Source organism: Lepisosteus oculatus, chromosome 2 (genome assembly GCF_040954835.1).
Source record: "Lepisosteus oculatus isolate fLepOcu1 chromosome 2, fLepOcu1.hap2, whole genome shotgun sequence".
In the NCBI taxonomy this organism is placed as follows: Eukaryota; Metazoa; Chordata; class Actinopteri; order Semionotiformes; family Lepisosteidae; genus Lepisosteus; species Lepisosteus oculatus.
This window is the reverse complement of record NC_090697.1, coordinates 35,430,057-35,451,506: the sequence shown is the minus strand read 5'-3', so window position 1 is coordinate 35,451,506 and position 21,450 is coordinate 35,430,057. Positions and strand designations below refer to the sequence as shown.

At 34.6% G+C, this 21,450-nt stretch overlaps 1 protein-coding gene across 2 annotated transcripts in view; it reads left to right on the top strand.

Annotated features, from left to right (window-relative positions):
• Window positions 1-21,450, top strand: part of ascc3 (activating signal cointegrator 1 complex subunit 3) — a 372,889-nt gene that overhangs the window by 120,598 nt on the left and 230,841 nt on the right. For both annotated transcript variants that reach the window (XM_069178640.1, XM_069178641.1), the window contains exon 11: window positions 19,085-19,249. In XM_069178640.1, the coding sequence (XP_069034741.1) occupies window positions 19,085-19,249 (165 nt within the window). The remainder of the gene's footprint in view (window positions 1-19,084; window positions 19,250-21,450) is intronic.

Genomic DNA, 21,450 nt, shown 5'->3' with positions numbered 1-21,450 from the left:
ATAGTGGATCAAATGACAGATATTACTTAAACATAAAATAGCCCAGAACCTAGGCAGCATTGAATACTTCCTCTTAGAACTCAATAATGACTTAAAATGCTTTAAATGCAGTTTTATTTCGAGTTATGCATTTGGAAGGCACGACATAAATGACATAAATTGGAATCTCTAATGATGTATAACATTATTTAGAGTGGTAGTCATGAGACCTTTAATAGGAACTTTAATAGGAACAAGAAGACAGTACTGTAATTGTTTATAATTGTTTTCTTATTTTTTACACTATAATAGTGAAACAGACCATTATTAGTTTTTAATATTAAATTCTAGTCAGTGATGATCTCAAAACTAGATCATAATAAGCATGCATTTCACGACAAAAAAAGATACTAATAATTATGATACATGACATTATCAATATTTATTAGCCTCAGCCAAATTGACTTTTTCCAAAATTTGGTATGACAAATGTAAATGAGGTAAAAATGAGAAACTTTGCTTTGTCTGACCTGTTATTTGATTGTGATATTTATACATGTTGGTCATTTGCTTTTCTGGAATTGCTGCACTAAATCTGGTATGTTGCCTAATAATAATTCCTGTTGTACTGCCAAAAAATAACATTTACACAAGGAAGGAGAAATCTGACTTGACAGTAAAAATATAGACAGTTAACCCGTTTCTACTCAGCCATGCCCTAATATCAGAACCAGATTGAAATGTCTTGCTAGAATTCCAATTCATTAAGCAAATATGACACTTTATTTTCAAAACAATTCTTTGGTGAAAGAAATAGAGTGATGAAATTGTAGAGTAAATGAAAATTCATCTTCCAGAGATACTACGAGTAGTGAGTAGAAGAAAACACCTACAGTACCCTTGTTGTTTCCCTTGACATCTCACTGTACGTCTTCAGAGCTAGTGGAAATGTTTACTGTGCTTATAATCCTGACTCAGTTTGAGAAATTGATCAATTTTCTCAGTACTTTGAAGGAATAATTTTTGAAAAATAATGTAATTAAAATAATTTAAAATAAAAGGTTAAGCTTTGAAACGTCAGAAGAAGTGTGGTTACCCTGTATTCTGTACTTCAGTGAATGAAATAGAATCATAATGTAATTATTATGTAACATGTGGTTTGGACATGTAATCTGTAAATGTTAAGTGTACTTAGGAATTCTGAACTGAATTTAAAAATGCAGTCCCATAATTCATGCCCAAGTAATAATGAAGTAGAATGTTATTTAAGCCTTCTTAAAACTGGTACCATTACTACAGTATAATCCCTGCCTTGACTATCTCACCTTGTGATTTCAAGCTGCACATCACACATACAAACTCGCTCTGACAGCTTGGAGTAATTAAATTGACATTGATGCCGACCAATAGTACAGCCATTGAACAGGCTTAATCTAAGATCACGTCTCTGTAGGTAAGACATGCCTAAGTGTTCGTGAGGGGTTGAAGTGGTCAGATGTAGCCACAAAAAATCCTGCTGTTTGCCACATATGAGAAACACTGTATTAGAAGTTAGGAAGCTGAAACAACATTTTTCCCTTCATTCTGAATGTGCGAAACGAAAGGTCAAAAATAACCGTGGCTTAATTTTTAAGGTCTAATTGTGTTACAGAGATTCATGAGATAAATGATTTAGTGGCCTGCATCATTGTAGTCATTTTTTTGTGGTTTCATTTCTTTGAATTTTCTAAGAAGGAATTGTTAGCACTCAGCTGAATTTCAAAAAGTAGTCTACTGTACATCCTGAAGGATCCTAAAGCACTTTACATGCAGGAGGAGAGCCACTTCAGCCACCGCTGAAGTGCAGCACCCAGCTGGGTGATGTGTGGCAGCTATTACTGCTCCAGCAGCCCCAGTACAGCTGAATCAAGGGGGAAATGTAGGGAGACCAAGCTGTGTTAATCCAGAGGACAGTTTAGCCTGGATGCTGGGGTTAATACTCCTACTCTTCCCCTTCTAACAGTGCTTTGAGATCTTCATTTACCAAGTATTCATGATCAGTAATGTTTCTGGTCCAGGGGGAAGAATGCCGTTTAGTGGTCCGACAGCTCCACTTACAGCAGGAATAGGCTGTTCCTCCTGTCTCAGGACTGGCCTTGCCAAAGTTTGCTCAGTTTCTGCAATCTGAAAAGAGATGGCTTAACAAAGTAACATTGTAGAGCAAGTTTACTCTAAAATATCTCCTTAGGCAGGTCAGGTAATAGTGGCTTAATCTCAGACTTTCCTGAATGTCGTGAAAATCAAGGTCATGGGAGGAACTTTCCTTGGCAAGCAACAAGCTCAAGGCAGGATATACCCTGGACGAGACGCCAGTCCATTACAGGGAACACACAGACACAAACTCACACTCGCACACTCTCAATAAGTCTGATTTTCCCAGAAGCCAGTTAACTTACTAGAATGTTTCTGGGCTGTGGGAGAAACCAGAGCACCCCCAGGAGACCCACAATAACAAGGTGAAAACATACAAACTCCACAGAAGTAACACTATTCACTATAAATCACTATTAGCTAAGCCTGTACAGTCAACAATAACCACTACATACAAACTCCCTGCTTGTGTCTCAGGTTTGTTTTTTTCCATCAGAAAATGTGATGTTTCCTAAAAATGTTATTTGCTAAAATAGCAGTATTTGTGAATATATTTTGAATGCAGTCTCACACTCTGTAAAAATACTCTAACTTATGAGTTAATGAAAGAGACTAGCAAAAGAAATGCGTCCTTCAAGATGTTCAAGTTAACACATAGCATATGGTTACATCACATCAAATTTTATACACGAGTTTATTTTGGAATAAATGAAAGGAAAAGCAGATTTTTAAACAAAGAGAACACTACAAATCTAAATATCTAATAATCATGACCAAGATTATTTCCAAAGATTTTGTCATGTTAACATGTTAATGGAGACTTTTACTTAGTTTACAATCAACTTAATACAATTCTAAAGGAATGTTCAATGTTGAATGTAAAGAACATTCATATGGTTCTATGAGGACTGCTGATCCCTAAATGCTCAAGTTTCAATAGTACGTGATAATTAAATGAGCTATAGTAAATACCTGCTTAGTTGAAAAACCAAAAATTAACGGGGAACTAACTACATGCTATGTGTTAATGTTTGTTTTGCTAGTCTCTTTCATTAACTCTCTTTGCCTCACTTGGCCAAACTGGAGAAGTGCCCTGATTTTAACAGGGTATTTTTACAGAATATAAGATTGCGTTCAAAATATATTCACAAGGATTGTTATTTTAGCAATGACATTTTTATTTTAAAACATTTTTACCTTTAATTCAGTGTTACTTTCTTTTTTAAAAAAACAACAAATGGTACAATTACCATAGAATGAAATGTCTCTTGACTTGAGTACTTTTTTAGTGTTTTAAGATTATTTTCCTTTCTGCTTGTCTGAGGGGTTTTCTTGGCATTGTGGTTTTCCCCTCATCAGGGCTGTCTTGACAAACAATCATTCAGTAGCCTATGGAATGCTGGGAACACTTTCTCCTTGCTTTTCACTGATAGTTACCATGGTAACAAAAGACAAGCTCTAACCTATGACAGACATCACATTGACAGCATCGTTATGCTTTGCAGTACATCAGTTTTTCTCCTAAAAGTGCATAAATATTTGCTTTTTTACTAATGACTATTCTGTAGCTTGTGCAGGAAATTCAGTTTTGAAAGCAGCCATATCACAGCAGTTCTTAGATAGGTACTTACCCATGATTAATTTTTCTTGAAAAGTGTAGTTGGTCAGTGAAACAAACCAATAATCAATGACAGAATTTCTCATTGATTTATTTAGGATTTTTTTAAAATCCCCAAAGCTACTTGAATGTTAAACATGAATGAATAACAAAAATGAATCTGCTTTTTCTGTTTGTGGCATTGACAGCATCTTTTCAGCTTTCAATTGTTCAGCTCTTTAAGTCTTTAAATTTCTAGATAATTGACAAAATGTTAGAAAATCAATATCTATTTTATACAAATGATCTAATACACAAGATTTATGAAATATATTAGCTATACTCAAGAACATTTCCCATGTTATATTATTAAATAATATTATTTATATTATTAAACTAAGGATTGTGTTGAAGTACTACGAATAATGACCTTTTTATATTTTTTCAAATATTTTCAATTATTGCAAAAAAGTGTTTGGAGTTACTGTTCAGAGTAACCAGCATTTGTAATATGCACATAATCTACCAGATAGGACAAACCCTTTCTGTAGTCATGCCTTTTCTCTTGAAAAAAGAAGCTTAGTCTTTTACAAATGTAACTGTTCTTCCTAGATTTATGCCATCAGCAAACTATAAATACATTTAGTTTGTTTGATATCCTGATTTATAGAATTTTACAACAATATCTTTCAGGATTATTTTGTTTTTTAAGAGCAAGCAAATTGCTATGAGTTATAGGATTGTTAATATTAATTGTCTCTGTCCTTTTCATTGTTCTATAAAACAGAGCCATCTAAAGAGACTTCTAACACTGTTTTTAGCATATGAGGCCAAAGTAAGCAAGGTTTGATCCATATATAACATAACATCACTTTATTAGCCCTATACAATGTCTTGCGTTAGGAATTTGTATTTTTCGCATACCCCAGCTTGCTCTCCATGAGACACACAGACACACAGAGAGGGTGAGAAGCTTGGGGTCAGAGCGCAGGGTCAGCCAGTTATACGGCACCCCTGGAGCAGCTGGGGTTAAGGGCCTTGTTCAGGGGCCCAACAGAGTAGGATTCCTCTGCCGGCTGCGAGATTTGAACCGCCAGCCTTCCAGCCACGGGGGCAGATCCTAAGATACACTCTATATAATAAATCCTCATCTTTTTTATTTAAACAGGTTGTAAATTTTCAAATTAATTTTCAATGATAGCAAAATTTGTTACGTTGCTGGAATTTATATATAAACTAAATTATGGCTCTAAATTTAGCTATATATATATTGTAAGACTTAATCAAGATGGCAGACACAAAATTTAACTAACTAATATTAGTGTTCATATTCTGCAGTAGAGCACAGTTGGGAGTAAATTTATTCTTCTCCAGTTTTCATAAGAACATAAAAATATCTGACAAAAGTTACTACTCTTGAGTCAACAATTTCTACAACTCCTACAGTTCCAAAAGTAAAAAAAGGTTTATGCAGGTTTTTTTTGTCATTGAAGGACAGATTAATTAAAAAAAAATCTGTAGATATGTTAACACAAAATCTCCTGTCATTCAAATGCAAAAAAAAAGAGAATTATTCTGGAAAAATAAAACACCACTGTAAAAAAACCCACAGACACTAGTACAGCAAACTGCAAAGTATAGGGGGATTCAACTGGACTAGGAACAGAAGGTCATGAAATAAAACTTGACATAGGAGATTGCAATCCGTCAGACCTGAGATACACACAGCTTATTCACCTAACCACACTCGAGCTACATTTAAAGCATGCAACCTTGAAACCCTACCTACCATGCTAAAAACAGTCCACATTTTAATAACACTACATATGTTTTCTTTTGTCTAGAATAATGGTGAACTGTTAATGCATCAATAGTTCTTTGTTCTTATTATTTTTCTGAATCTACTCAACATATCTTCTGTTTCAGACATAGTAAGTACTGCATATGTGATACTTTATTTTCCCAGATATTTTCTTTAGATGTTTAGTTTTTAGCATTTGAAATATTAAGGTGTGTTGTGGGAAAAGGGCATTTAATTTTTCTGCATTATTTACAGTATCTCTGCTCCCAGTTTCATTGCATTAAACAGGAAGATGGTGATATGGTATGAAAATGATTAAGTGCAGTATTGCTAAAAAGAAAATAAATTCAGTTTTATGTTGTACAGTTAACAGCCTAGCTGTTAAGGTCATGTGAGGAACAGCTGTGGTCTTACAGCTGAGCCACATGGAACTCTTTCTACAGTGGTTCTCCTTTCACTGAGGCTTTCTGTGTCCAGTGCAAAAGTTCCAAATGCTATCAACATGGAGTACAGTAAAGTTCCATTTTTGCAAAAAGATGGATTACAGTGCAGGACCTTATATAAAAACAAACAGAAGTAATTTGCCCGGATATTAAATAAAATAACTTACATGAGGAAAGTGGTGCACCCCGGGCCATGCTCTTTGATGAGTTTGCTTTCTGTTTCACCTGCATCCAAATGATTTCTGTCAAATATTTCCACTTTCTTGCAAATTGTAAGTTAAACTGGTTTCTTTGTAGTAGGCAGTGGCGAGGATGTAAAGTTCATTTTTTGAAGGGCATTGGAAATACATGTTGATTATTGAACAGGGAAAGTCCAAGTGATTTTGTGTAGTTGTGAGGAGCGGTCGGCGCTCCATCATGAGAACAATTAACGGTCTAATTACTTTCTTCCATTAAACCAACATCTCTGTTAAAATGGTACTACGTACATTTGTTTACAGTTTGAGAATTAGTCAGACTTGGGTAGTCTTGTTAAGTAATTTACATGAGTTTTTAATTTATTTATTTGTGTTTACTTGGTATATCCTCACTCAGTAAGCTAGAATTAGGATTTGTAGTCTAACCACCCTGGATGTTTTTTTCGTGAAACTAAGTCAAAATGTTTGAAGCCAAGCTTGATAATATATGGGTATAACAAATATCATGTTTTCTTTTGTATCCAGTTCAGCAAAAAAATGTAATTTTCAGATTTATGTGATGGTACATCTAATCTTTTGAAAATGTATAACTTCTGTCTTTGCCAGCGATAAGTAAACACATTCACAACTTGGTGCTGCGTGGTATCCCTAGACACTGGAAGAGCATGTTAGAGCTGAACTGCTGCCAATATTATAAGCTGTTCTGTTTATTAAAAAGGTTGACTTTCTTTGGAGTTACATGCTTTGGAAGACACATTTATATTTTTGTCAAGGAGGACAATTGAACGTGTGGTTTCTAGCTCTAACATGATTTTGTAAGTGTGAGGTTTAGAGATGCTAGTAAAATCCCACATCATTACAGTATCGTCTTAAGTGTAGGCAATCCGGATATTGTCCTAGAAACGTTTATTGAATTAATTGTATATTCCTGGTGCCCTATAGAGCACTTCTCAGAGCATTGCAGTTTTTATCCGTCATCATATCTCAAATGTCATTGCTGGGGCTTCATGAAACACTAAACCCCCCTACTATTTTCTCAATCCTGTCTTTCCTAAACAAATAAAATTCAACCATTTTCCTATCATCCCCACCCTCCCTAGTAATATAAATTCATACAAGATAAGATCACTTTATTGGCCATATGCAATTTCTCGTATTAGGAATTTGTCTTTTCGCATACTTGCCATACTTGCTCTGCGTAACAGACACACAGGGAGAGCGAAGCTTGGAGTAAGAGTGCAGGGTCAGCCATTTATACGGCACCCCTGGAGCAGTTGGGGTTATGGGGCCCAACGGAGCAGGATTCCTCTGCCTGCCGCAGAATTTGAATCAGCAACCTTCCTGCCACAGGGGCAGATCCTTAGCCACAGAGCCACTGCACAACCCCATAATGATATCGTCATGTGTAATTATATCACAGCTATCAATACACGTAAGCTCCAATAACTTACCAATTTGTTTTTCATGTGTCTTGCATTTAGTTTTAAGCAGTTCAGGGTGTGGAGGTCTTTTTATTTATTAATGTTATTATTCTGGTTTTGGTGTGCTGTGCTCTTCATCTCTTCCAGTGTTTATGTTAACCTTGTTATTGTTATCAATGTCTGATTAACTTGGTATTCTCCACATATTTGATCTGCTGGTAAACTTTTCACTAAAATTCAGTACTCATCTATTGCTTGTAGGCATATACCTGTCCATGAACCAGTGCCATGCTGGTTCAGGTGCAACACATTGCTTTTTTATCAGCGTTTTTAGCGTGCTTTAACGTTTGTTTAAAACAAAAGGCCTAGTGGCCCATAAAACTAGAACCTATTTTGCTATAACTGGTTCCACATTGTGTTAATTTCCCATGTTTTTTTGTTTACTTGGATTTACTTTAGAAAACTAATTGGAGTTACTGCTCATGATTTTCTTTACCGAGGGAAGGCAGAAACGCCATCTTTGGTGCACGGTACAAAAAATGACATGCTTGTTGTTAAAACATTTATGCCCACTGTGAAACCTGGTGAGTTTTTGGGGTAGTTTGACAATGAATCCGAATCATGAAGCCCTTATTAAGAGAGGGAGAATCTTCAATCTCAACATGTAGCACTTTATTTTTGCTAAATACCCAGTTCCCGAAGCCAAGTAGCTGAATATTTATAAAAAAATGGAAATTGTAGCATGGAGGTGATAAAAGAATAAATCCAAATTCACAATGACATGGTTAACCAAATACAAAATAAATGTTTTTGGCGAGCTATCTCAAACTCTAGACCTCAATACCATAAAACATTTAAAATTCCAGTTCAAGGACCTACAGTAGAGCAGTTTTGCCTGATGAAGTGCTTAAAAATCCCCCTCAGATATTACAGAACATTATAGCATGCTGCAAGAAGCATATTTTCAGTGTAATGTGTAGTACAAATACTAACTTCATGGATGAGACTAAATGTGACTCTTGTTTTTTCTGGACATAAAATTTGCTATAGCAGATATGACTTTGCTCTGTGCAATATTTTTAAGATTACAGTATGACATTTTCATTTTTTTTTCGGTAGGATACATTATCCAGTTTGTCCCTATTTAATTGGGAGTATGATTGAATCTGGTGGCCACTGCAGGTATTGTAGGTCACATTTTAGTTCTGAGATTCATAAATCGTTACTTTCCGCAGTATAATCAGAATAATTTTAACAGGTACTTAACACTTTTGAATGCATTTCTTTTTTTTTTAAATAGAACTAAGAGCAATGCTGCCATATAAAACACAAATTCAAGCTATTTCTGTCAAACATTGTTGACAACTTTTAGAAAGGGAAAAAAAGCCGGATGAAAATGTCACCAGTAATTATTTCCTGGGTGGTAGCACAATATTTTATACTATCAAAGGCTTACTGCATAGGAATATAAATGTAGTGAAAAAGAAAAATGTAGAAAAAAATAAAAAAATGTAGTGTTTTGTTGAAACTTCCAAGGTGATGACAATATATTGTGCAGAATATTACTAGTGTTGGCAGTATACAGTAATCATAGCTAATGGAGTGCTTTGCCCTGTAGATGTTTTAATTCAAGGGCAGTATGGTGTTGTACAGTAGGAGTTAGCAATGCTGCCTTGCAGTGATGGGTCCATTTTCTGGTGTGATACCTGTGTGGAGCTGGTATGTTTTCCCCATGTTCACGTGGCTTTCCTGCGGGTCTCTGGTTTCCTCCCACAGTCCAAAAACATTCTAGTAGGTTAATTGGCTTCTGGTCAAATTAGACCTGGTGTGAGTGTGTTAGTGTCTGTGTTTGACTAGTCCCGTCCAAGGTAAGTTCCTCCCATTACCCTATATTTGATATTTGTTAGAAATAAATGGATGGTTTAATTCAAGCAGCAGATTAAGTTTATGTGCTTGTATTGCCTTTTATTTAAACACAATACATGTTACTACAGTACTTTCTTTAAAGAGTGTGTTGTAGGGTACAAGGATGCTATTTTACACATTAAATTCAACTAAACCGTCTATAACAAAATCACAGTCAAGATCAGTGTGCATGTGCTTTATGAAATGAACAACATTTAATTTGTGTTTGATGCTTTTGTTTTGATAAACTTTCCTCTGAATTTTGAATTGTACTTACACGTTACATTCATGCAAGTTTTTTTTTTTTCCTTTGGGCTTGAGCAAACAAAGTGTGAATAGGTGACTTTTTAAATGAAAGTATGATTCTTTGCTTCTGGATTTTTTATGTCAATAAATGCATAATACCAAAATGCCAAGGCTTCAGTTTAGTTTCAACACTAATTAACATTGCATGCTGATATTCTCTTGAAGTCTCAATAGCCTTTCAGATTAACTTAAATGAAAACTATACAGTGGGTTTAATTAACTACTTATAAAGAAAGTTTGTGATAGTTTCTCTTAATTTAGGTTGGAAAATAACACTGATCCAATTAATTATTTATTTTTCATTGTTTTCCAAAGCATTGGTTAAATGCTAGAAAACGAATGCCCAATATTGCGGATACAGTATGTGGTAAAAGAACATGAAACTGGAACCACCATTGTCTTTGGAACTTTTTTATGGAGTTGTGAGGCATGTCTAACACTTGTTGTCTTATGGACAATCCGTTTTTTTTTTTGTTGCCTTTTAGTGTATACCTTCAGTTTTTTCACAAGTAAAATTGTTGAAAAAAATGGCAAGGAGCAAAAAATATTTTAGCCTTTAATTTTAGAGCTATCAGTTTAATGCTTTTGTCAAATCATATGTATTTTGTCACAAGTAGGTTTCTGTATTTAAGTACTGTAATCCTACACTGTTGTACTGTTATACAAGTTTAAGATTAACTATTCATTTCTCGTGAACTGTTCCCTCAAAATACTTAGACTTCACTTTAATACAGCACAGAACTGTAGCTAAGTATGAAAGCAATAACATTTCTGGTTAGAAATTTGAATAACATGCTTAAAGCCATCAGCTGATGTATAAACAATATGAAAACAATAACACTCCTGCTCATTATGGTACAGTACTGTAATCATTATAGCCATTAGCAGATGCATAAACATGATGTACTATCTTGTACTGTATTCACTAAACACACACAAGCTTTCATTATAAAAAAAAGTTAAAATGTAATAAAATGCTCACCTGAGATGATGCAAAAAAAGAAGTATGTCAGCGATTATCACGGACAAAGCTTAAAGTCAGCAGTGTTTTGACAATCACATGTCCTAACGTTATTAAATGATTGACGGTCTTTGCCTAACTCAAATGCAATCACCCAAATGGATCCAAAAAATTAAAAAATAAGTCACATTTCATTATACATATACAGTAGATAGGTTTCAATCTCTGCTCATGAAAGTTGGTAAATTCCATGTGTTTGTTTTGATTATTGTCTGGTGCTTCACATGCATACAGATGCAGCCATTCAAAATGGGTGAGGTATTTCGCGGCATACCCCGGTGGGCGTGTCGCGGTATCACGCGGTATCACGCGGTGTCACGCAGTGTCACGCAGTGTCACGTGGTTAATCGCGCGTCATTTGACGCTCTGCCGGAAACTATCCGGCTTCACCTTGTAAAACTGCCAGGGGGAGCTTAACCTCTCATGTACAGCATTTGAGCCTTTAATTTTGAATGTTAATCATCAGTCATTAAAATGTTGGTATATTTTATGAAAGCAAGATTGCTCAGGTGGACAAAAGTACACAACCTACCTTTATCAGAAATATTTGTGCATCAAAGCCTTTACCGAAGATATTACTAATAGTATTAATAATGGATGACTTTGGACAAGCTGTATACTCAAAGTATAATTTCTTTTGCACATTTGTACAAGCACTTGGAATCTGTCCAAGCCATACTTTGTCAGGCATTTTGTTTTACTTCAACGGGCATAAAAACTCCCTTGCTTTTAACAGAGCGTTTCATAATTGCCAACTCCGAAATTTATTTAAACTGCGACACTTATCATTCAACCAGAGCTCGAAATATCACAAGGATCCTCTAGAGCACAGCAAAGACTGTATTAAAAGTATACTAGTGACAAACTAGTATACTTTAGATATTTTTTTCTGAACTGGGGAAAATCTGATCATGTTTCTCTATAACAATAATAAAAACATTATTTTATATATCGCCTTTATGTGATATCACCTTAAGGACAGCACATACAAGGGATACAATGATGTGTTCCGGCTAAGACATTAACGAGTACAACCCCCCTCTCTGCGGGAGTGCTGGCTGTGACGAATTAAACCGGTTTCACAGGTATTTTCAAAGTAGAAGGGGGCGAGATTTCCAGCGAAAGACACCTCCCCCCCTCAAAAACCCAGTAAGTACAGTACTTCCTAGTTAAGAAAGCTAGGCTCCTCAATGAAATCGCTTTAACATACTAATGAGTTGGTGTAACAGTCCGGGCGTGGCAAGCTTCTTATGTCAACTCAACTCGATTGGAAGGCAATGAACATATTCTAGCCCTAAATGAATTAATAGCAAACATGGTTTACATAAAATACATTTTTCCAAGAAAGTTTATATTAATACGATCTCTAGTTGAAATCTGAGCCTAAATAAAAAGAAAAGGCATTTTCAGAGAGTAATCACACTGTGTTTATGTAGAAAAAGCGATTAGGTTTATGAGCAATCTAATTACTTATTAGTTTAAAACACTATATAAAATAAAGTTTATTATTAATTTGCTGGACAGAGCGGTGAACATTATTATGCATAAGACAAAGATAATGATCCTGATCAGTTTAGAAATCTGTGCACGCTGTAAGGTTTTTACTTCTTAATCTTTTAAAATACACGTTTCGAATAGAAAGAAATCATCTTCCTGGTACAGTATGTACAGTATAGCAAACCAGCACGTTTTTTTTCTCCAATCAGAGGGGTTAGACGCTCGGTTAAAAGCAAAGGTGATTGTCTGTTATAGTGGACATAAAAACAAGAGTTCGCTGGCATTATATCCTAGAAGACACAGATCGGCGCCAGACCAAGAGAATGCCTGCAGCGTAAAAGAAAATGCCTGATGAACTAGGGATTGGACAGTTTACAAGTGCTTGTACAATCGATGGAAATGTTCAAATAAATGTGCAAAAGAAATAAAATAATCATTTATTTCTTTATCATATTGGCTGGCTAACGTCCTCTCTTTGCTAGTTAGTGGCTGTGTTTCTGCGTTGGGTAGCAACGGGTGACTGTTCTCAGGCGGAAGATGTAAACAGCTTAATTTTCGTGTTAAATATGTTTTAAAAATTAAAATTCATTCCATACAGCAATCGCATATTTGGGTACTGTTTCATAAAACTTTCATGCTTAAAATGTTTAGGGATAAATGGAAGACTGATAATGGAATGGAATGAATGATATGAATGAATGATAAGTGTCGCAGTTTAAATAAATTTCGTAGTTAGAAATTATGAAACGCTCTGTTAAAAGCAAAGGAGTTTTTATGTCCGTTGCAGTAAAAGAAAATGCCTGACAAAGTAGGGCTTGGACAGATTCCAAGTACATTTTTGCAATTTACGTTGCATTGTCCATTGTGCTGCTGTAATACAGTTTAAAATAAGTCTAAACTGTATCAGCTTTATTTCCTTAGATACTCGATTAAAAAAAATACATTTTTTGAATCCCCGGCGGAACACATTCCATAAGATACAGTGCTTTTATATATCGCCTTTAAAGGTGGCTTCTCAAAACACTTTACAGGATAAAAACAACAATAACAGCAACAACAACAATATTGTATTTCATTGCACTTTGAAAACCAAGTAATAACTTAACTATATGTGCAAACGTTTTATGATATGTCGCTGTTGTGAATGTCTGTGGAGTGTATCTTATTTGCCTGTCCTGGCTGTGCTCTCTTGCTCGCCCTCCCCCCTCTCTCTCTCAATTCAATTCAAGGTGCTTTATTAGCATGACAGATGGGTACAATCAGTGTTGGGTATTTACTTTGCTTTGAGATTCCACTTTTAAAGGTGATATATAAAATCAAGGCTTTAACTCCGCAATGTATTTAAAAAATAAAAACAATTACAATCTAATCTTTCCACGTTTGATCCCAAGAAAAATAAATCTAAATGGGGAGAAAGCTATGCTGAAAGTTTATTAAGATACTTAGAAGACAAAGATATCAATTTATGTTGCATTTGTCTGATTGTGAATCAAAAAACACATATTTAAACTTGCGTTTGCAATTTAAATCAAAATGCGATTTAAATCAATATAAATGTTTATATTGTAACGCCTAGGTGACTATTCATTGTTATTAAAATGACTTAAATTCAATCATGTTGTGATATTTAGAAATATAAATGTGTTTGGTGCGAGTGAGGTTTTATTTAATCTCTGACCAAGGGAAACGTTTCATTTTTTCAAAGAAATGTTTGTTAAAAAAAAAAGTCATGGTTCCACAATGGGATTCGATCACAGACGGTGTGACATGGGAGTCAGGAACCTAACCCACAGCGCCACCGGCAAGGTCACATGCAGAGTGCTGAAAAAGCACTACAGAAACATTATTAACAGTAAATGTACAGCGTGTACTATTCTTGTGTTGCAGTACATGAATATAATTATATCGTTATTAAGTTCTTTAGATACGCGATTCCATATTATATTCCCTTTTAATCAAATTCTAAAAGTATGCTAGTTGACTCCGGTATCTCTTTAAAGACTTCGATGCTTAAAATGTTTAGGGAGAAATGGAATACTGGTGTGTATGTTTTCTTTAAAGTACCAAGATCAGCCATATACTGTATGTTTATGTTCCAAAATTAATATCGATTATGGCCTTCACACGCGTTACAGTATGCTCCTATTCTTTTTATGCTCAGCTACTTAGATTTCCGTTCAGTGGTAAAATTCCATATAAATATTCAATACTACAACGGGCACAGTAAAGACGTTTACTGTAAATCTTTCTACGAGAGACCAACGGACCACGAGTGCCCCTGTCGGTCAACTAATCATGTACCGCGGTACCGCGCTTCATTGTGCGTCACAATGCGCGACGCCGTAGCCAATTACCTCTGGTACGTGTGTGTATCGCGCACTTTGAATGGCTGCATCTGTATGCTCATATCATCATTTCTTATACATTGAATTTTGCTCTCCAACTGATCAGTTATATCAGTCTCTGAGATCTCTTCATGTATACAGAGTTTCTGAATACTTATGATGTTTCATGTGATAATAAATGTACCTCAGGAACTTAATATATTGGCACAGTTTAAACCACAGGATCCCACGACTAACACCAGTTATTGCAAAATGTAGGATTGTTACAAAATAACTAAATGGGGTGTCTTACAAAATAAGAATCATTAATCTATATCAAAATCAAGCCTTGATGTAGCTTGATAATGAAGTAACAACTTGGCAGCATAACTAAAAAGAACAAATATTTACAACATGACAGTGAAAGATTAACTATGTTTATACTGTATTTATATGTAATAGTTATTCTTATATATATTTACAATACTGAGCATCAATTTCCTAGTCCAACAAACACAAGAAAACACAGAAGTCTCCCTGGCAACAAAGACAATTTAAAGAGAAACAGAGCAAAGGTATAGAGATTTTATAGTGAATTATAGAGAAAGGTATAGAGACTGTATTTTATAGAGAATTATAGAGCATTCTCTCTATAATTGATGGTAAAAAATGGGAATCTATTTGTCTAAGAAAATTACATAATTAAATAATTAAGGATGTGTCTAAGCCTTTATATTCCACAAACAGAAGATAAACTGTATGATACTGTTCCTGGTTTCTGATTACCCAGACAGGTCCTGGATACTTGGCCTATTAAAGGACATTGCTTTCTTATGGCTTCATTACCTCTCTTTACAGATTTATCTCCCTCTTTCTTCTTTTTCTTTTCCTCCTTTCTTTGTTTTGTATTTTGCCATTTGGTCTTGATATTGTCATATTCTCATAAGGCCAGATTTAATTACCTCACTAGGAATGATATAGTCACTGATGTTCTGATAAGCTGGTATAATGATTTAAAGAATTAGTTTAGTCTGAATTCAAGATTAATAGAATGTTGGACCACCTGGATCTTTGGCCATTGTTACTACTTCAAGGGAGCCTTCATATAAAGACTGTGCGAATACTCAAAACAATACCCATTGTATAATTGGGATACTTTTCTTGGGAGCTTAAAAATATATTTCGATACATGTGATAAGTAACTTCACAATTCCAAATTTGCTGAAATTAAAAGTTACTACTGTTGTGGGCTGGTGTCCTATCTAAAGTGTAGTACCAACATATGCATTTTTGTTGATCTTTTAACAAGACTAAGTGGCTTTCTAATAATGGATGAGTGGATAAAAGTTGCTAGTTATCAAGAGTTATTGCTGCCTGCCAAACTGTGCTGGGCATTTACTGTCTGATGCATCCTCTGTGTAATGATGTGGAAGGTGGCTATTATTAACTTGAGATATTTATTGGTCTCAAATTGTTACAGTTCTTCTTTCTCTGGCTTTAGTCCAGTTAATCACTCTAGCATTCTCTGAGCAGCCCATAGTTTCTGAATTAGGTTCTCACTTGTAACCTCACCTGATTACAAAGGGAAACCAATAGATTTGAAACTGTGAGTTAAAACTTCATGCTCACTTGATTGTAATACTACAGTATGTGTAAGCATTGGGAGGAAAGGGTTTTAAGTCCTCAAGGACAGAATGTGTGTAGTGTATTTCTTTCTCCTCAGCATCAGCCCCTTGTGTGTTCTTGTAGTCTGTCATTTGTGTTGATTTTGCAGTTTAGAAAACCTAGAAACCAGCTCTTGCATTGTTCTGTTCATTTTTAAAGTTCTTATTGATATTGAACTCTGCATCTGTCATCACTATGGTGCCTAGTGGTTTAGTATTGCACTATCACCATCAATTGATTTTGTAGCAAAAGCTGTTAAAGCTCAGCTTTGAAGCTCATGCTCTTTTAAAAAAGCAACCTTTCAGCATGGATTCAATCAGCCTGCTAATAAGAATTAACTTGTTGTTAATGCAGAAAATCAATCTTATCAGCAGCATTCAGCTTTTCATTGTAAAAGTGCTTTTACAGTATGGTTTTACTGATAAAAATAAGGCATATTTGTTAAATGAGTCAAATACATAAAAAATAATCAACAGATATTTGTCATACAGTTTATATATCATGAAAACATAAAAGTACAATGGATGAAGAATCTTTTAATTTATTTCTATTTTTGCTTGTCCACTTAATAATGTCAACATGCTTAAGTATGCTTAAAAAAATATAGGTATTACAGAGTGCTTCACTTAGTAATCAAAAAGAGTTTTGTTATTTTGAATGATAAACCTCTACTTAGATAAAGCTAAGTTTCATAATTTTGAAGGATAAAACATTTTACACATCTGTGTTGGGTGTCCATAAAGGCTCAAATCCTGCCTCTTGCTTTAAAGGGCCTCTTGTAGCGCTGGGTTCAAATCTGTGTGGAGGCTGTATGTTCTCCCTGTGTTCTCATGGGCTTCCTTTCATAGTCCAGAAACCTACTGGTATGTTAATTGGCTTCTGCGGAAATTGGCCCTGAGGTAAGTGTGTGAGTTTCTGTGTTTGTGTCCGTGTACTGTATGTCCTGAAATGACCTGGCATCCCATCCAGGGTGTGCCCTGCCTTGCGCCTGTAGCTTGCCAGCTCCCTGTGAGCTTGAATTACGAGAAACAGTTAAAAGATGGATGGAAATTGCAACTTTTCACAATAAGGCTTTAAAGTGGAAAGATGAGTTTTTGTGATAATTCAGTCGGATTCTGTCATTTGAATTTTGTCATAGGACAGTATGAAGGAGCTCTGAAAATGTGAGCGTTAGGAGTTTGGTTTCAGTTTGAGGCAGATTCTGTTGGCCTGCCAGTAACAGAACAAGAGAGATACAGCTTGACATGAAGCATGATTCTCCTTCAGACTGCTGTTCCAGTTTCAGGAGGAATATTTCAGCTTTGCCTGAATACAGCTTATTCCTTACTAATTTACACAGAGCAAAAGTATGTAATAACTTTAATTTCTTTGATTCCACAGTTACTAGTCAGCAGTGAACATTATGGTATATTTTAAAAATCAGTTTATATCTCATTATAAAACGGATAGTTCTGGTCCTGAAATCTGATTGGCTGACACACATTCGAAGCTGTGCTATAGTCTGATATACGCACACCCCAGAAGGAATTTTGTCTTTTTACTGTGTGATAAAGAAATATCAATGCGCTGACTGATAAATAACGTTTAATCAAATCAATCGCATAGGCTTTTAAAGACTACTTCTTCGCGTAGATAAGAAAGAGGAATCCAAGCTGTCCTGTTGCGTCTCTAGAAAAATACTTATCTCCACTACTCTACTACTCTACTACTAGTGGATTATATTTTCTGGCGGAGGGACATATTCAACTTACTTTTTGTGTTAAATACATTTTTAAATTAAAATTTATTCTATAGAGCAGTCACATATTTGGCAACTGTTTTATAAAAGCAATAAGGCACTTGAGGTCTGTGCTATATCGTGAATATATATATATACCGCTTCGTGTCGGGCCTAACAACGTGTTTTAACTGTGACTATATTCACAATTGTAGTAATAGACAAATAAGTTCTGGAACCCGAGATGACGTTTAAACAACTGTGTTTATTGCGTGCAAGGAACAATAATACCAAAGTATTTTTCGTAATATAGGTACAAAACTTTCAGTTTATATAGCAAATTTCAGCCGCTTCTGACGCAAATTGTTACCGTGGTAATGGGGGGGGATCCCAAGATCTTGACCACTTTTAACAGTCGGTTTTATCTTTCCTTAGTTAGGGAGTCTCTATCTTGCACATGGAATTTCATATAAATTAACTCCCATCCCTGCCATAACTCAAAGGTGCCTAAGCATAGAATGTGTTGTGCCACAAGAAGTCTTTGTGCAGAAAGAAATCAGTTAACCCCTTTTTCACATCTTATATCTTTCTTCACAATATAGATTGGCCGCTCATGCCTTATTTCTTAAACATGTTACGTTGTACATTTGACATTCTACATCCTGAGACAGTAACACGAAAGACCCAGTATACAAGACAGAGTCAACATAAATATACTGTAACTAAACTTAATCTAAGTTGAATTTTAACTACATTTAATCTTTAAATTAAGTTAGAAAATGCACTTTGTTTTGAAAAAAAAAACCTGATAAACCATTTTTTTTTCCATGTTTGTTGAAAATGGGTAATGAATGGCAAGAATCTGTCCTTCAGATCACAGTTAAGGCTGGACAATTAGGCATTGACTGGGTAGAATCCATTTTTTGTCATTCTGTATAAAGTGATAAGAATATTTTATTGTGCTGTGGCTGTGCACATTATATACATGTATAGTCTTTTTCAAAATTTTATCATTATTGCTTTCAAGTGTGGTGCTATTGGAAATGGTAAGTATTAATATCTTTGTATGTTCTTTATGCAGATGCTGGTGACAACCCCTGAGAAATGGGATGTGGTGACGAGGAAGAGTGTTGGTGATATTGCTCTTTCTCAGATAGTGAGACTTCTAATTCTCGACGAGGTCCATTTGCTTCATGAGGATAGAGGACCAGTGCTTGAAAGTTTAGTTGCAAGGACCCTCCGGCAGGTAAGCAGCTGTCTCATGACTTTTATGGTTACTTGGACAACACCCTTTAGAGGCTATTTTTTACCACTTCTAAATGTAAATGTGAAATGGAAAGCTAACGCAGACTGTTTTTCCAGTTTGGTTGTTGTTAAAGTTATAATATAACATGCTTCCATCCAACTTATTGATATTAACAGTAGGATCAAAGCAAGGCTATCCAGAACTACTATACAATTATGTGGCCCATGTTCATTAATCCATGCTTTAGTCTTTGCAATGTTTGTCTTGTTGCAGCCTTTTCTCTCCTTGGTCATTGATTCCATCATACACCAAATCAAAACTATTGAATACAATTTTAATGAGTGTGGCAGTCAGTCATCAATGTTTCAGGTTGGATTTTGTGTTTGTCTTAAGATGCATCATGTATTATAAATATCCTTTTGCTTATTCTTCAAGAGCTAACAACTGTTAGTGGGGAAGACAGTTTTAATAATAATATTGATACATACATTGATACCCTGCAACCCCTGATTATGTCATTATGTAGTTTAATGCTAAATTATATATTGTGACTTGTGCATACAGTTCACAAATGAATATATAAATAGAGCACAGTCACAATCAAAATAGAAAACTGTTTGTATTTTCACAATTCTAGTATGCTTTTTTACCTTTCAGGTTCTTCATAATCCAAAGATTTAGGTTGATTAGACAAATGAAAATGTCCCATTAAGTATTTAGTCCTATTTTATGATTAACTTTAACTCTGAAAATAAGTAATGCTTCTTTTTAATAATATTTCTTCAGTATTTTTTTAAAATCCTTTGAAAATTGCCATGATCGCATGCTGCTTTGGATTTTGTTTAAAAGAGAAACCCATGGCACTGGAAATAAAAGATTTCTCTGTAATAACTACCTAATTTTTTTTTACAAAAATCAAATCTGCTAGGGCTGCTTTATTTGTTTGCAAAGCAACTTTGATCACTGCACAATACGTTTGTACTGCAATTCTAAATTCCACAGTGCATAAAAGATTATCGGATTTGACATTTAAAACCAAAATTAAATTTATAGTTATATACCATAAGTAATACAATAGGAATTATCATATGTAGGCTGTATTATGACACATGCAATGTTGTGAATTAAAAAATGCTAATTTGAATTTTTATGTCATGCATATAAAATACTGTCCTACCCTGAAGATAGTATGCCTTCAGGAGATTGAAAAATCTAGGGCTTTGATGCTGTGATTGCAGGAAATCCAAAGAAAGATGTTTTTCATAAAGATTTACTCTTTATGTGTACTGTATATCAGAGGAAGCTTACTTTTAAGAAAGCTATTCTACCATCTACATTTTAAATAGAGGCTTTACTATTCTAGTTATTAAAAACAAAATAAATAATAGGTGTATTTGAAGGGAATACAGTCTGTGTTTAAAGTACATTAATAACTTTAAGAAATACAAGTAAGGAATAAAATAGTCTGAATTCAACTCTTTCTGAAGTAAAACAAATAAAGAATGTTTACTAAAGAGAGAAAAAAATGAAAAACCAACCTTTCATTGATTTCTGTGTTTTAATGGATTTAAAAGACTTCCTTTGATCTTAAAAATTCTGAGAAATATTTGACCAAAATTTAAGAAAATTAAACTTGATTCCTAAAGAAAAACTGGCTAAATAAAATATGGTGTAATTAAATATTGATTTTAGTCTCTTTGTAATACTGACAACTCACAATATTTTTTAACATGCACAAAGTGCATCCATTACGGAATTCAGGGCTTTGTTGGAATGAAAAATTAAGATTGACGCTCCTTCAAACTGAAATCAATCCTCTCACTTCAGATATTAGTGTCATTATGCAAATTCTAACAGGCAGAGTAGAAAGCAACTCACTTTGTCAGACACATATTTTGCTGTGTTTCTGGAGTCTCATTCTGGCATCTGATAAACTTTAGAAGTTCAGAATGTAGAAGCCAAGATAAATAGATCATGATGAGAATTGTGAGGCAGAGATGATTGAAATTAATCGAATCTCAGCCTCCCTAGATTTCAAGACAGGTATTATTAAAAAAAATATATATTTATTTTGATATAATCTAAGTTTATTGTTATTGCAGTGTTTCATTTCTCTTTAAAAAACATTAGTATGAAGTGCTGTAAAAAAAGCTTGATTGATAGGTCACATCAGAAAAAAGTGGAAATGCCTTTATCAGAAT